The following is an 18282-nucleotide window of genomic DNA, read 5'->3' on the forward strand; positions in this document are numbered from 1 at the left end:
TGTACATTATTAAGCTGTGAAGAATTCAGGCACATTTCCAGTGGAATTAGTCTTGGATTTCATAAAGCATTGCTTGGGGGGAGCTAACACAGCTCAGCATATGATACATGTCATTTACAGTTGTACTCAATTAGATATTATTTTCTGAAAATAGTAGCACATGTGAAGTTTCCTCAGAAAAGTTAAAATCTGTTTTTGGAAATTTGGATGACAAATGCACTATGAGGTGCTAAGAAAGTGTTTTTTTTTTTTTTTTTTTTTTTACTTCCCAGTTGCAGACACAATATGAAGTCAGAAGAAAAATGGTAAACACACACTGATGGCTAACCTGGATAATTCCTGTCTGACACTCCTGCTTCACTGCATAAAGTAAGTGGGGAAAAAAATTATTAAGTATTGAAAAGTTTTATCTATTTCTATGCATGTGTATACATACATGCATACAAGTGTGTCTGTATGTTTACATATATAAAAAACTCTATACAGAAAAACAACAGGCATAGAGGAAAACAGTTGCTAATAGTTTTGGCCTGTGTGTGGCGAAATATTTTGCAGTAAAGATAGAAACGGACTTCTAGAAATGTATCCACAGCTCTGGCTGGGCCACACAATGACTGCCATCTGTTTTGTGTCCTGAGGGAGATAGTTCTCTCAAAAATACATGATTGAATACTTCAGTACAATCGCAATGTTTGAGCACAGTGTAGTTGAACTGACACTGCATAGGAAATTACAGATTTCCTTATTGATACATCTTATCATTGCAACTTTAGTTTAATTTCCAGCCCGTCTGACAACTACTGTGTACATCAGTGTTGGAATTACACGGTATCACTCCTTTTTTAGATGACTATTCTTTGAAAAACTAGGAAGCCACATTCACACAGTCCTTCAAAAAAAGTAACAGAGTAATGAACAGCTATAGCAATTTAAACTTTCTCAGGACAAGCATTAGAAATGAGAATGAGAGCAGAGACCTTGCCAAGTGGTTTTACTCATATCTGGGGGTAAGAATCTGAAGTTCCATTCCAGAGCCAGAATCAGTAGGCAGAAGCAGGGGCATCCCAGTTGTCTTCTCACTACCCAGCTTTTGTCTCCAATCCGCAGTTCTTTTCATCCAAAATTCATTGCCTCACAGTCCTAACTGTTCTCACGATGATTCATAAGACCTCACTATCCTCTTTCACTCTTTTTCTATATCCAAGCTGTCCTACTCTCCTTCGCAGCTCAAGGAAACCAGCTATGGAGTTCAAGCAACTCTAAGCACATTTTAATTCTCTATGGCATGAAAGCTTGGCCAAATCTGGGTGAACCTTGATGGGAATGAAAGAAAGATTCATGGTACAAAGACAACCCTCTCTCTCAAAGAAAGGGTAAAGGAACCCTTCAGAGAAAAGTTGTTATGCCTTTCTCCTGCCAATATTACAATTGAAACATTGCTTAGATGTTCAAGAAGTTTTTAAGATGCACATTAATGATTCTTCTGAAAACAGTATACTTAAAGTTTTGAGAGAAAATTAAGTTAGTATTTTTAGAATATTAAGTACTTCTAATCATGTCTTGTGCAACAAACTCCATGTTTCTTACAAGGCAAATAGTTACTAGTTACTAGTACAGAAAGCTATTTGAGCTTTAGAGAAAATATAGGAGTACTATTTAGAGTCATCTTATTTATTTGCCCAGTACTACATAGCAGCAGCATGACAGAGAATTTTACATCTGGCATGAGAGTGAAATGATTATCTGTGCCAACCAACATTAAAGGCCGTATTTTTGGCAAAAAAATTTCCACTGCTCTCATCTTTCCAAAAATATATTATTTCTCTGAAACCAGAGAAGATATCAATACATCATTCCAAAAAAAAAAAAAAAAAAAAAAAAAAAAAAAAAAAAAAACACACAAAAAAAAACCCAACACCTTATAATCTTTAAGCCATTTAAATTAACATTATAGATTTCTTAAACAGAACAAAATGAATTAATTTAATGTTTTACACTGAATGTCTTAAACTGCTGTAATATTATAAACGTAGCTTAAGAGCCATATCACCTTCATATGTAATTCCAAGAATTTTCAAGAAATCATCATGGAATACTCTTGACTGTGTGGTAAATATCTCCTTCTCTCCCAGGCCCAAATTCAATCTTGGAAAGATATGCCAAACTAATGTCTTGAGGAAACAGAATTAACAGGCACAGCTCTAAATAACTTCCTCATTTTGACAAGCAAAATTAACTCCCCCTCCAAACATTCATTAAAAAAAAAAAAAAAAAAAAAAAAGCAAGAGAATTCAGAATTCATAATGATACTCCATCCTTCCTTGATTTTTATTTAGTGCAAAATACATTACAAAAACTCCAGATTCATATCTGGACGTTCTAGAGCATGACACTCCTGTTTGAATTACTAAAAAAAGATTGCATGACTTAATATGACTGCTTGAATCTTGAATGTTCTATTTATATTTTAGATATAACATACACAGATATATTTTAGATCTAGGTGGAAATCCAGAAAAATACTTAAGTTCTAATGCCTACTTCAAAATTTTATTTCCCTTAGGTTTTAATATAAACTGAGCACCTCTGTATCTTTCTTATGACTCTGCGAACTGCTAACAATACTCATCTAACAAAGTCTCAATACTGACATAGACGACAACAGAACGTACGGAAAAAAAAGAGGATCAAAGTTGGTAGGTACTACCAAAGCCACATGAAATTGAGGGCATAGTGAAAGGTTCACAGCTAGAAACGCATCGCTTGGCCATAAGAGTACTCGTCACGCTCCTAGTAATAGCTCAGAAGTAGCAGCTAAAGCCATCACACAAATACAAAGAGAAATCAGCCTTCGTAAGTGTGATGTTCTTCAAAAGAGGATGTCGAAATGACTGACTATGAAATATCACATAGAAGAAAGAATACATATGCTACCAAAATAGAGGAGAACAGACAGCATAAAAGGATAGAGCTACTGACACCCTGCTGTGTCACAACTCCCAGAATGGCCTTTTTAGATAACATTTAACCTTAATTTAGTGAGGACCATCAGAATAGTTTTCGGAACATAACATAAAAAAAGATGTTAGAGTATTACATACTTACCTAGTACAATGAACTGGCTCTATCAAATCATAGACTGCCGAGTCACATTGCAATAGTTAGCCTTGGCAATTTATATTTGTAAAAAGCAAAGAAAACAAGGGTTTTAACATTTCTTTTTGATAAGTAAAAGTTCTATTTACCTGTGGTGTTTCCCAGCATATCCTTAGTGTGGCAAATCAAATCTTCACTTTCCCCATCTTTGAGGTTGCCTATTTCTCCATAATAAAGAGCAATCCCAAGTTGCATTATGCGTATAAACATAGGAAGCTGCTGATCAGAGATTGAAAGTTTCAAACTTTCAACTAATGTATGAATCTATAATAAAAGAAAGAAAACAGAAGGAAATAATAAAGCACTGTCCTCATTAAAGCCAACTTTTAAACCGCACAATGCCATACTTATTAGGTATAGGAATTTTAATTTCTGAATACAAAAGCCACTACAACTATGCAATGCAAAGGGCTGCAAACAATGATCATCAAAACATATACTCTTCGGGTTGCTAGACAAGAAACCTTCAGGTTGAAAAGTCAGATGGAAAGGTATTTTACCTATATACACACACACATATATATGTATTTTTTAATTATTGCTGGAGAAATCTTTAACACAGTTATATAGTCACATAAGTACATCCGATTAAATTTTTATTTTCATTTTCATTATAAAGAACTTCATAAAAGTCTCCACATTCTAGGCTGTAAAATATCCAAAGAAAGCCTAAATGTATGGTTTTTATATACCAATTCCTTCATTTTGATTCTTTCTCACTGCCCAGTTGTGAGAGGACAAATAACAAGGCGGGGGGGAGGGGCGGAGACATGGTTCTAGAGTGGTTTAATCTAAGTTAAGTTACCACTCCAGGACATCTTCCGCATGTAGTACTACCCCCACTCCCATCACGAAGATCTAGCCCTGCTCTTATGCTGTCACTGGAACCTATCTGCCCCTCAGTAAGGGGGCTCAGCTCCCGAGAAGCAGCAGAACACTTTCTTTCCTTCTGTGCACTTAGTGATCTACTTCAGCTCACTATGTCGACAGAAGAAAAACAGGGGTGATTTTAACTGAGCATCTTTATGAACATCTTTGTTAATCAGTATTATATTTTTAAACATTCAAGACAAAACAAAAGTAGGTAACTAAACTAAGCACAACATAACCAAAATCAAAGCGTATACAGGCAGAAAAAATAAGACATTTTAACAAACTGAAATGTGAGTTAAAAAAAAAAAAACACTAACACAGCAGGGGCAATAAATGACCACCAGCAAGGATAACTAGAAAAAAGTTTCACACGAATTTAATTAAATTACTATTGCCTCAGTGCACTCTAGTACATGGTTTATGATAGTCCAGTATCCATTAAAACCATATTTAATAACATCGTCTTTATTACTACAGCAGTACCATTTTACATAAATGGAAGATTGTCAACATTTCCATTATATAGTCTGTTGCCAGAGATTTCAAATTTAGTCATAAACTTTTGCTCTGTGTTAAAACTTGGCACACAGAACTTAAGCTATATACAAATTACTTCTCCAAAATTTACAGAACTACTTGGCAAATTTGAATTTAAAAAAACAATAATAATCAGGCTTTTTAACATGAAAATTTACTGTCTGCATGCAGTAGTCATATTGTCAAAGATCACAAAGACCTCAAGCAGTAAACTATGGGTACACAGGTATATGATGATTCCTCACTATCACTGGAGTTCATACAGACTTTAAAATTTTAAGGTACATGGTCCTATGTCTTTATATATATATAAATCCTTGTTTATAAAACTCAAACAAAGCAAACTTCCAAAGTTGTTATCAGTTTCTCTAAAACCAAAAATGACAAATCAATTCTTTCTAATATGCGGAGTCTTTGCATACTTATTAATTTAAGATCGTGACACGAAAGAACACTTTCCGTAAAAGTTTAGTTCTGATCTGAAGCCTAACAAAACGCAACCTACCAGATGTTTGCATTCAAGTATCCAGCATTTTGCAAGAACTGTACTCTAGATAAGCATTTTATATGACCATTGCCATATCCAAAAATCTCCAAATTTGCCCAAAACCTCCTGGCAAGCAATTAAAGGCCTACAGCTGTGCAACACATACAGGAAATAGGGGCAGTTAAAAAACTGGACACGATTACTAGGTAGCTCCCAACCTACTAAATGTACAACAGCTCAGGACTTCCTGGATCATGTCATGAATCAGTCAAGTGCTGTTTCCTAAATGAAAGGGGGACACTTGTAAAAGATGTTCCTGAGAAATGCTTATGAAAAATTTATCTCAAAATTGACTGCTTTGCAGCACATTCACCTGAAGACTCAGTTTTATTAAAACTTAGGGAAAAGTGTGGTATAAAGTCTTTATCTCAACTTGCATCCTTTCTCAATTAATTAGCTGGACACTGTGTAAACACCAGAAGTGCTTACTTTTTTTTTTTTTTTTTTTTTTTTGGCCATTACTAGCACTAGATAAGGGGTGGGGGGAAGCACCACACCTCACATGTATGACTGCTCACAGCAGAAAAACTAGAGGAATATAAGGCAGTTTAGTCTCTCTAATATTATAGCATTTAGCATTTCAAAATATAAAGATGTCATTTAGTGTCAGATGTCTATGTGCGATGTTGGACCTCTGCCCATTAGTAACCAGGCTTGTCTTGCTAATTCTTTTCAAGTGGTTCACTAAATAGTGTCAAGACGTTTAAGTTTCCTGTGATTTATGAGAGTTTGGGCTTCATTCGTAACAATAATGAAAGTAAAAAATGCCTTGTATCTTATTACTGGCATCTTAAACCAAAGTATTTTTTCCTCAACAGATGTTTCAAAGACATATTTTTTACCTTACAATGATTATGGGGTTTTTGTTTTTTGCTTTTGTTTTTTTAAATACTTTACAGAAAACAGCAAAGATTAGAGATCATGATTTCCTTATTGTACACTATCACTAATAGCATTGCATGAATAAAATAGTAACCAAAAAACCCCTTTAGCAAGACAATGTTATTTTTTCACTTTACTGGAAATTTCAAAGGTATATTTTGAAAAAAACTCAAATTGTTCACACATGAATATTCCCCCCCAAATCATATTTTTGATACCTACTTTAATAATAGATGGCATTTTGGAGTTAAGGTTATCATAAGTAAAATGCAGACGAGTCCTGAAGGAACATTTGTACAGCAAAGGTTCCTGATAAAATTCAATTTTACCACTCGCGTTTCTCTTATCAAGACATACGGTGCAGTCAGAAAAGTTGATCACCTTTCTCAGTACCAGATCAGTGGCTTTAAAAAGAAAACAGTATATATACAGGTTATAAAATAAATATATAACATATGAAAAAAGTTATATGTACATGTTCTTAATTAGAAGAAAAATTAGACTATGCAACTATTTTGTATTTAAATCAGAGAAGCACTGATTAAAATAGAGAGACTAATGTAACTAGCATTTTGGCAAATATATTCTGTAAGTGATGTTACACTTATACCCTCTTATTTCTTATTCTCATTACAATATGAAAAAAAAGCATTAATGCAAAACAGTTCCTTCCCATTTACTTTGTAATGCTTAAATGCAAATTTATCTCAAAGGGAAATAAGAGCAAGAGAAAAAAGAACAGAAGGGAAAAAATAGATGTTCAAAATAATTCCATTAAAAAAAACTCTAAATGATAAACCTTTATGTCATTCAAAAGGCATGTTCAGTTTTCACTCAGAAGAGAAACAACACTGAGTGAAAAACAGCTGATTTTAACTTCTAATGTGTTAGGCTATTAAGCTACAGTCAGAATTTGAGTAGAAGTAAAGTGTGGGGAGGGAGAATATCACACAATTTTTTTTTCTTTTTCTTGACAATGCACATCGTCATGAATAAGTGAGAAAGGTTAAGTTTTTGGCTGCTCCCTACCCCACTTAGAAAGTGGACGTACTTTTCAGTGGAAGAGCAAGCAGAAGAGGCCCCCTTTTTTCCCCCGACCTTGTCATGAACTGCCCATGTCTCAACCACCCAATTGAAGGGTTTGCTACACTGATCAGAACTACTCAAATGAGAGTTTCCCATTGTAAGGTGCAACAGGGAAGATTAAGAGAGGTACACCAGTCTCCAGATCCTGGCTGCAGAGGTTAGTATACATTAACCTACTTCGCCATAGTTTCTTCAAACTTTATGAATAACTAGGCACATGTAAAAGACCGCTGTTCAGCTGGATGTTTAAAAAGTGAGGACAAATTCATCGTGCTTTATTCAAATTTTCATCCTTGCCTTAGATCTTTTTTATAAAGCAGCAGTATTTCTTTATGTGCAAGGATAAGACTAATGAATATTACTCTCCAGAAAGAATCTTGCATATTTTCCAAGATTTTCTTTTGAATCTTCCAAAGCAAAGTAAGTTATTATAGTGACCTTAACATGGCATGATTTTGTAGTTTTGTCATAGTAATTTGTAATACTTTTATCTAGAAAAAAGAAATAGGTCCAATGCTTAGAAAATCATACTAAATTCCCTGTTCTACCATAGATCTCCTGCATGATCTTGAAGTAGTCTTATTGCATCCAAACTCATCCTCTACCAAAAGAGAAAAAGAATTCTCAGTCTTCAAGGAGTTTTGTGAAGGTTGGTAATTGAAAGACTGAGACATTCAGATACTGAAAACCAAGATAAAATTGAAAAGTTGCTAGTTTTTATTCTGAAAATGTGATCTGAAACAAGATGTGTCTTTAATTGATATGCCATGCTCACTACAGTGCAGCACATTTTACTGTATCTCTAGCCAGCCTGAAGAACTTCAGTATAATCACAAGCAGTTGCAACAGAGAGCCTTAAGAAGCTACTGCTCATTCACAAATACAAATGGATTGCTTAAGCACTCACAGCTGGGAGCAAGCGCAAAATAAAATGCAGTGACTGAAGGATGGCAAGGATGAGCAGAGGACTTCAAAACATGTTGTATAATCCTTTGTGATCACAGAAGTATATCTTAAGAATCAATCTATATTATTGTAATTTGCTCTGCAAAATAACATGGAAAAACTGATAAAGAACTAAAATAGACAGTATCTATTTTACTCCCAACATAAAAAGCCATTTTTACTAGATCTCTAATTCTGGATGAATGTAAGACTGCCACCACTGTGATAGCTATAATCCAAAAATATCTGCTCACCAGAGATATCCATAAAAGCTCGATCCCAAAGCTCATCCACTGTATAGCACTCTGCAGATGTGATATTGACTGAGAGAACAATATCATCCTCCACATATTTCAATATGAGATTGTTGATCACAATGTTGACGTTGTTTACAACACGCCTAATCAAACTCTGAACATAACCTACAAAACAGAAACAATTATTTGGAGTTATTACAAAGACATGTTGCCAAACTCATTTATTATTAAAGTGACTACTTCAAAGTTATATTTTACTTTAACTCAGCAACAAACCAAATACCACTGCCCTTTATTTATCCAAAATCGCAAGACTCAAAAATGCTTTTAAAGAGCATTCAGTGCAGTTAAGTCAATCAGCCTCCTGGAAATGCAGCAGAGAAATTAGAAAAGCAATATTCTAAGTACTAAGAAACTAATGCAGCGTAAAAAATTATTTCATGGTGGCAAAAGTTAACCATGGAACTAATTTTAAGATACAAGACTCCAGATTACTGAAGAGCAAGAAGTCTAGTGACAGCAATTTTTTGAATTCAAAGACATTTAGATATAAGTTTGAAAAGATTAACACCCCAGTTATCAGGATACTGTTCAAGTATGCATACATTACGCCTGCTTCCCCTCTCAACTAGCTTTCAAAAAAAATTTTAAAACATTAGTATTCCTCGTATTCTTTCATTCTAAACTCTAATATATCCCCATCACGCTCAACAAGACCCCTGTGAGATATAACAAAATCAATTTCTGTCAACAACCAAAACAGTGAGCACCTGCACTGAACCCTGCTGGGAAGAAATCCATTTAAATTTGTTCAGACATAATGTGATTGGAAAAATGATCTCGCCTGAATTCCCAGTAGGCAGTAAACACTCGTATTTTAACAATATGGTAAAGAAATTAAATACTACCCATATTCGTGTTTTTTCTGTATACTGAACGTAACTATGGAGCTAACTAATTCATGCTGGAAAAGGAACAAGTCTTAAATTTCTGTGTCTTAAGAATTTATAACATCACTCACATATTCTACCTAAAAATACATCTACTACATATTATGAAGGTCTAGTTTGGTAACTATTCAGAAAAAAAGCAGTTAGAAATAGTACATGTTTAAATCCACAGGTTTAGAGGGTAGTCCTCTGAAATTTGCCTCAAGACTCATTTATAACAGGAATTTTAATTAAATTTTGAAAAATTAAAATTAATTTCAAAAAGTTGCATGATGAGTAGGAACACAGTCAGGCTGCTTCTTCCATTCCATTCTGCTTTTGCTAGTTATCCACAGCTTTCACACTCAAATATTACACTTCATCTTAGAGTATGTGGAGGTTTTTACCATTAAATTTTCTTCAATACCACAACTGCAAATTTATATACTTGACTTACATCCACCTCAAATTTTTTTCCTTTTTCCAGCATTCAAAACATTGAACAGCCTCTTCTTTTATTAGATGCTAAAGGTGCTTTCAGATACCACTAGTAAAATATTTTGATTCTGATTAGGTACATTTATACGTTTAAAAATTAATATTCAATATTCGATATCTTAATTCTACAAAAACATATCACATCTCTTATAACTCATCTTGCTTCATTTTAAGCTATTTTTGAGCCCTCTGAATAAGTCTAGCTCTAACAGAACAGAAATGTCATTTTAACTTATCCTACCACCTTGATAGGGTTATGATTGTAATAAAACAAAACCCAGAAAATGTTTTAGAGCTTTGTTTATATAAACAGGGAATCCCAGTGAAAGCCAAAGTATCCTACTGTCAGATTTCGAACCCGAGTATACCTTTTTGCCTGTCAATCTAATAAGACCTACTGAAAAATATGTAGCATAACTTAAGAATTTTGTCACTGACACATCTTAAAATAGTAACATATATTTTCAGATTATATTAATTCATAAAATCTGATGTATTATTTCAAGCATTTAAGGGGGACGATTCTTATTTCCTTTAAGTATGAATAAAGAGCACGAGACCCTTTTTCATGACTAGAGTGGCGTAAATTGGCCTGTCCGTAACAGAAATTGGTCCAAAGCATTTAGCTGTTTTTCTTAAGTGCAACGCAGAAACATGCAGATTAGATAATAAATATAAAATCATAACAGTAATTTAGCTATGATCCTGGAGCAAGCTACTAATTTCATCAACAAAATTGAAGCTGTCCCTCCACAGGTCCAAAAGATTTTTTGGTACTTTGCTTTCAGAGGTCTTTCAAAGTCAGTCTAATTTACATCATCCTGCTGTGAACAACAAAAATCTTACAAATCCAGCATCACAGCAGCAAAGACAAGAAGAAAAACGCAAGTTGTACTGATAGCTTCCAGCATTATTCAGGAACAGAGTAACATGACAGACTAATCTAAGATCCAAAATACTAGCTTTCAGCTGCATGTCTTTTTGCTTGAATACACAAAATGAGAAAGCAAAATTTTATCTCCCAAATGAAACAGGGGTCAGCGATTTGATAAAAGCTTTGTCACCCTCTTCTGCCAAGACATTTCCAAACTAGTGGCACAGCATAATGTTGAAATGCCACGCAAGTACCATCTTTCCAGGTAATCTTAGCTTCAAATACATAGATTCTTATGAATGAAGATCAGTCTCTCAAAAGAAGAATATGAATTTAAATTGTAATTTTTAGCATTCAAAACAAAGAAAAGCATCAGCCAGTTCATGTGTAATATAGAATAAAGGCTTTTGTTCTGTTTTCAATACAAGCAGAGGAAAACAGGTGGGGGTTGGGTTTTATTCCTGTAATTTTTAAGCACAACACTGAAAATCCTTGCCTTTAAAATTCAGATATTATATACCAAAGCAACCAAAATCACCAGAAAGGGTGTAGGGGGAATCCCCTCTTGAGGTACAACCCAATATCCATGTGTGCGATATTCCCAAATTCGCCAGAAGCCTGCAGGCTGCGTTGCACAGCAAGAACTACAAATGCTCTTTCAGCTCCAACAACCAGGCAATACCACAGCAACAGATCACTCCGTGAATTATAACCGATTCAAGAGAATTGGTATCACCAGACTGGTGGCACCTCCCATAAGTTTAACAGTGCTAAGTTCTGCCTAACTCCATTTTCTATCTCTGAGACCACAGCAGAGCTAAAGGACACTTAAATCTTTTGACAAATGACAACAACATTCTGTTAGCTACATCTTCCAAAGACTAAAACAAATAAAGACCCAACACCACTAAAATCCAAGATGTGCAAATTAAAGCTTACCAAGGCCATAACCGGTAACACAGGGAATAAAATCATCTTTTAAGAACCTCTCTACTGCTTATGTAGGCATTTTACCACATAGGACTTCTAAATTAAACAGTGTTATTTATACATCAAAAATAAACTGTACTTAGAGACCTTAGTCACATGAAAAGTGACTTACAGTCCATCCAGTAAGGTAAGCTTCTCGCAAATACCCACTGAACCATTAGGCTTCACCAAGGCTGATGCACTTGCTGAAGGAATGGGATAGCAAAAGAGGAGGTGACAATACCCTACAGGCTCTCAGAAGCATAAAGTACAGCTAGAGAATCTATCCGACTATAACGTAAGAACTGTCACCAGGTATCACCCATCTGAGCATAATTATCATTGAGGACAACGTCACATTCACAAATGAAGACTCGCAAACCCAACTTTCAATACCCACGTTGCATTTGCACTTGTGAAAATACATCTTTTGGAAGGTCTAACTTCACAAGATGCCACCATTACAATACGGAGGCCTCCAGCCTTTCGTTGTGTGATCCTGGGCCTTTCCATGAAGAGCACCCAGAAGGCACTCAGGGCAACAAACCTGAGAAACCAAAATCCCAGAACTGTCGCTAACCGCAATATAATCCTCCAATTCTCTAGCCTTGGTCTGCAGGCAGGCAAGGCAAGGAAGGAGTCCCCAGAGCACAGGAACTGCAGCACTGTCCATGGCCACGCAGGGGGCACCACCACCCCAGGAAGGTGACTTGGCCTCCGAGCTCTACAACAGCCTCCAGACTTGGCTCCACAAGGGCCCATTCCAAAACAACATAATACTCTGCATTACATAATATTCCACACACCAGACTTCAATGGTCTCTTTCAATTCAAGTTAAGGTAAATACAAACTTAGGCTTTTCTCCTGTTTTTTGTTAACAGAAAGCTCAACAAAAAACTTTCACATCTCAAACCCATCTAAAGTTACATGCTCCAAGAAAACAAATTGTAATTCATTCCAGTATTCTCAAGTTTCATTTTTTTGCACAAAATGACACCTCATACCTCAAATTTCTATGTAAACTCAGAGACTAAAATAATCAGAAGAACCCACTCTTTAAACCTAAATAGTTCTTTAGGCATTTTTGAACCACAAACATCTCCAGGTTGAACCAAAACAAATGCTACATCAGGGTGGGAATAAATACCTCTATCAGTAGATAGAGGACATAAGAAAAACAGAATTACTACTCTCATAGCAAGACAACTCTACCTTCCAAACAATTCTAAGAACCTGAAAACAAAGGGGTAGCATGGAGAAAAAAAATGAATTTGAACCTCAAAACAGCTGTGAGCAGTAGAAAGCACAGAGTGATCTGAAGCAGAAGCAGGGCAGCAGAGAAAAAATCTAACATGCTGCTCCTCCAGCATGGCTCTAACATAGATCTCCCTTGCTCGAGGAAACAGACATGGATCAAGACTCGGGTATATAGTTTCTTTTAAGACTCTTCCTTTTTATATTTCTATTAAGAGAACTGAGGTAAAGACAGTGGTTAAATAAAGTATTTCTCAGCCTTACATAACAAGTGGGTTATGTAAACTTAAGGACGCAACAAAATGGAAGGCAAAGATAAAAGGATTAACTTCAAGTTTTACTGCAATTTAGCTCTGTTTTATAATATTCAAGTATTCCACTGACCTCTATGTGACTTGCAGGTGGGCAGACCTTCCAAAACGTGAAACCATTTGATGGAGATGTAAAAGCTTAACTTAAAAATTCTGGCCACGCCAATAAAATTTAAATATTTTCTATCATCACTCAAACACAATCCAGCTTTTAAACTTACGGTTTACCTGGAGGTAAATCGGGGTCAGGAGGAGCAGATTGTTGAACTCGTCGTGGTTTCACTGCCGATTTCATGCTTTCTGTGGTACTGCGGTTCGTTGAACTGGAACCACAACTTTCGTGGTCTTCCTGCTTAAGGAAAAGAAAGCAACTAAGTCAACCAAACGGAGAAAAAGAAAAATATGTGGGGAGAACAACTTGGAGAATTAATCTTGTGTCAGTATTTTTCCTGCAGTACAATTCCATACATCCATCTAACTACAGAAATGATAACAAATTTAGCTGGACAACACAAAAATGACTTGTAATTACAATTAATACTCATATTAACTAAAACATAAGATTCACTTACTGATTTCAATTGACCAAGTGTAACTAGTGGCATTCCTTAGGACAAAGCAAAAGCCTTGCAAACAACAAAAACAAATATGAGAAACTGCTCACTTATCAGCTTACAAGCCTGCTCATGAAACAATCCCAAGCAGCTCCAAGGTGTCGTATCCATTCTAATACAGCCAACCGAAACTGCCTCGCAAGGCAAAATATTTTCTCAGCCTTCTAAAACAGCAACCATGGCCCCAGAAAAGAGAAATGAATGGAGGAGAGCTGCTCCTCTTGAGCTTTGCTGTGACTTATTCACCTTTAGGAGTTTAGAAACAGGAAACGTGGCTCATAATTAGCGAGTATGATAAAAAAACTTTAACATGAAACTCACACACACACACACAAAGTTTGATTAGGTGAATTTGAGTTTTAGATACCCCACTAGCAGGCAGAGGTTCCCGTTACATTCCAGAATGACAGTTTAATGACAACACTCCAGTGCTAGAAACCCGAGAAAAGGAATGCAAACACTCTTGTAAGTGTATTAGGGGAGCAGGCTGGGGAGGAAACAAATACTTCCTCTTTTGAGGAAAGCCAAAGTATCTCTTGAAGAGATGTGGCCCCTTACAGGTTTTTGTTGGTTTGTTATCTCTTCAGAAAAGCAGCAAACACTCTCTGGGTCATGGTGCTACTAAGATCATCAGAAGGGTTCAGAAAAAGAATGAATCAGGGAACACATGTAAAGTATCTTAAACTCAAATATTCTTAAATCCTCTAGCCTCTAAACGGACACCTTAAAGTGTATTTTTATTTTGTACAGGACGCATCATGTCTTTCCTGGCATACTTTCTCACTTCTTTTAATGGTCTCAGAGAATTACAAAATGCAATAGTAACTTAACATGACTTGCTTTTTCGTGTCTTTTTGAAACAAAATTAAACAAAAAAAATTAAGTAACATGTAATGGCATACTTTAAATAGAAAACTACAACCTCAAAAACAGTTAAAGAGATGATTTCTTTCATTCCACTCCCTATTTAGAAAAGCAGAATATGGAAAGATATTCTCTCATAAAGGGGAAATAATATTTCAGGAAGAAAAGTGGAGATGAAGAGCAATATAAGGTCAGACCAAAAGAAAAATAAATATGACAGAACTTACATGGAGAAAATACAGAACACAGACCCCTTCATACATTAGAGGGGTAGAAGATAGCTTCTAAGGGAAGGATGAGTTGCCATAAAAGATTTGAAGTTTTCCAGTCATGAATATGGAATTGTAACAAGCAACACTTCTTAGAGAGAACTGTGGTCAGGATCAAATCCTGGAAAATTCCAGTTTCTTAATTACGATTAGCTGGCTACTACAGTCATACAGGTCCTTACCACTCATCAGCTGCAAGAAGAACGAAACGTGTGTTTAACATCAACCATATTTGCTTTGCTATCTCGGACCACCTTCTGATGCTTTTCATGGAGGAACGCACGTCTCCTGAGGACTCTCCCAGAACTTCTAACTACAGTACAATTTCATTACGAAGCCATCGCTGTCCTGTTCATAGCATAGCTCAGCAATAATGACAGCTTCAAGTTCTTGCTTTAGCTTTAAACCTCGGCTTCCAGAAGACTCTCCATCAACTGAAGTGTTTTGTAATCAGAAAAGCTCACCTCTCCTTCACATCTTCATCTTGCTGAGAAAAATTAAATCCCAGACTAAGTCAAAACTTTTGAAATAACTTTTAACCATACCCTTTTTGTTGGGCACTAGTTCACATGTAAATATTTTTTCAGATGAGTCGCTACACTGCTATTTCTGTTTTGACCTTGCAAAAAATGAGATGCCAGGGTGACCACGCAGCTCAATTAGTACATTTCCTTCTTTACTGGGCTTACGTACAGACTGTACAGCATGCTGTACTAGGACTACTTACTGATTTGATCTGATACAATGACATTATGCTTGCCTCCTAATACTTACATTGGCTACAACAAAAAGAAAGCTACAGAGGGAAAAATAGCTGTTCTATTTTTAAAGTGTTAACTGTATCCCTCCTGATTGCATTCAAGAGTAACTTCTTTTTAGCTGTGCACTGACACCAGGAGGTGTGATGAAGTATCTTAAGTTTATGCAAGGCTATCCAGCACATTCATTATACAGTAAATTACTGATAAAGATGAAATAAGACTGATTTAAGTTTCTACCACTTCCACAGAGTTAGGAACATACACTTTATTTATTTATTTTAAGGGGGGACCATTCTCTCATGCTAATTTTAAAGGAAAAAATCTTAAATCTTAGCAAGTAAATAAATTCAATAGAATAAAATGTTTACATTTCTCTGTGCTACAAGTCTGTTGTGGTGGAAAATGGTTGCAACCACTTAGATCACGCTGGACCTAAAAGTAATCAAAATAAAAATGTGTATGTTCCAAGACAGTGCCAAAATGCAACACAAAATTATATCTCAAAAATATACATATATGACTTAATCCACATGAAGTAATAGTGTATACCTATGTTTAAGAAGAATTCAACCTGACAAAACATTTGAAAAAGTTTATTTAATTTTGGATAAAATGCATTCATTTCTTTACACTGTGCAGTTATCAAAAAGGTCTAAATGCTTATGTTCTGTATGAACATGAACGCACACTGTTTTTCACAACAACTATTGATATTTTATAACACAAACGTTGTTTTCACTAATTACTAGAAGATGATAGCAGCGGCCATGACCTTATAGGAACTACATTCCTATTTAGATATATATCCAAAAGCTTTCTGTATCTGCACACTTCTGCTTAATGTTAACTTTAAGAGCACACTATTAATTTCTCAAACATGTGGCTGTCTCATAAGCCCAGAAGTAAAACATGTTCATTAAAGAGATGTGAAAAAGTTCCAAGGGAACTGCCAAAACTAGCATAATTATGAAAATATTTAACACTGGAACCAACTGAAATCACAGTCTGTGTATAGACTGTAGTGATGTCATAACAAACACCCCAGCCAAAATGCACTAAAACTACTGCACTCCAATAAATCCAGCTCACACCAGATGACAAACATTTTAAACCTAAAGTAAAAATTATATTGGAGATGGGAAGGGAGTTATATTCTAAAAGTGCTGTTAACTAGAATTATAATACGGTACTTGATAAAGTGCCCATTCATTTTAATATTAGCGAGAGTGATTACAAGTCACAACAGTAGCAAAATAAAAATATGCATGAGGTATCTAGAGGGCTGATTTTTAAAGAAAATAATACTAATTTAGCAAAATATGTTTTCTTAGTATCTTAGGCTGATATTATAAGTAAAGCCTAGATAATTTCAAAATTTTTAACATAAGGTCTTGATTTTGAGAGTTATTATACGAATGTACCTTGGTAACTTCTTCTAACACAATCAGCCCTCTTTCTTTTTCCATTTTGGCAAGTGCTCCAGACCAGGTACTCGGCTGAAATGTTTTTATAGAGCACTATGGTTACATCTGCAACGATGCAAGTCATAAATAACATGCTAATGACACCTAGGCTAATAAATTTGAGTTCCTCAGTCAATTTTCTATTGAAATAGACTATATAAAAGAGTTATTTCAACATCTAAGGCAAATTACCTTTGACTGGACACATACTAGAGGAGGTTTATGATGATCTTTCCTGATAGACAAGGTTACCTCGTGATCAGTTTTCTGTATTTAAAATACATAGGTTTTTTCTTTTTAAATGAAACTCTCATATTAAAATATGCAAAAACTACTTAATGGGCAAGACCTCCCAAATGTCTGATGAGAATACTTTACGGTAGAAGAATGTTTTTTCTTAGGGACCACTTGAATATTCATGCAGATATTGACCTTCTGCTCTCATGAAAGCAAGTAAAGAAGATAAAAGGAAAACTATTTATATATATATATTTTAAAAAGAAATACATAAAAAGAGGAAAACATGGAAAAGCAATGAGAATTATGAATTACATTTTAAAAAAATCCCAATCTAAGAAACTTCTACACAGACTTTTGCAGATAGCTTCCCTGTCACTGTTTTATCTTTTCCTCTACAAAGTCTTTTTCTTTTTTGAATCCTTTATTTATCATTTCTAGAACAACGAGCCTGACATCATTTAGAAGGCCGACTGTGCGCTGGGCTGTCTTAGCAAGGGGGAGGCCGGCAGGTCGAGGGACATGACGCTTGACCTCTCTTTGGCCCTTGGGAAACCTTGTGTGGAGGACTGTGCCCAGCGTGCTACCCTCCAGCACAAGGCACAGGGACATCCCGGAGCGAGTCTGGGGGAAGAGCACCAAGGTGGTTAGGGAGTGAGAGCACTCAATCACTCCCGCAGGAGAGGCTGAGGCCAAGGGGGTTGTTCAGCCTGGAGAAGAGAAGGCCAAGGGGAGATCTTCCTGCTGCCTACAGCTGCCTCCTGGGAGGGTACAGAGAAGATGGCGCCAGACTCTGCTCAGAGGTGTGCAGAGAGAGGACGAGAGGCAGCGGGCACCAACCGAAATGCAGGCGATTTCAAGTAGGTGCACGGGAAGCCTTTGCACCCTGAGGGGTGCTCAAGTGTCGGGAGAGGCTGCCCAGAGCGGCTGCGTAATCCGCATCCTTGGAGACACT

The 18282-nt window shown here is 35.9% G+C and overlaps 1 protein-coding gene across 8 annotated transcripts in view; it reads right to left on the minus strand.

The window, feature by feature from the left end:
* VPS13B (vacuolar protein sorting 13 homolog B) overlaps positions 1–18282 on the minus strand; it is a 483999-nt gene that overhangs the window by 425797 nt on the left and 39920 nt on the right. For 6 of the 8 annotated variants that reach the window (XR_010388020.1, XR_010388021.1, XM_064507672.1 and 3 more), the window contains exons 4-7: positions 13348–13471; positions 8281–8448; positions 6218–6399; positions 3246–3420 (exon numbers count right to left, since the gene is read on the minus strand). Coding sequence is in view for 6 of the 8 variants with exons in the window: in XM_064507672.1 (XP_064363742.1) it covers positions 3246–3420; positions 6218–6399; positions 8281–8448; positions 13348–13471 (649 nt within the window). In the remaining 2 variants the exon portion in view is untranslated. The remainder of the gene's footprint in view (positions 1–3245; positions 3421–6217; positions 6400–8280; positions 8449–13347; positions 13472–18282) is intronic. The other 2 variants (XM_064507673.1, XM_064507676.1) reach the window with 1 other exon arrangement.

This window comes from Dromaius novaehollandiae, chromosome 2 (genome assembly GCF_036370855.1).
Source record: "Dromaius novaehollandiae isolate bDroNov1 chromosome 2, bDroNov1.hap1, whole genome shotgun sequence".
Lineage (NCBI taxonomy): Eukaryota > Metazoa > Chordata > Aves > Casuariiformes > Dromaiidae > Dromaius > Dromaius novaehollandiae.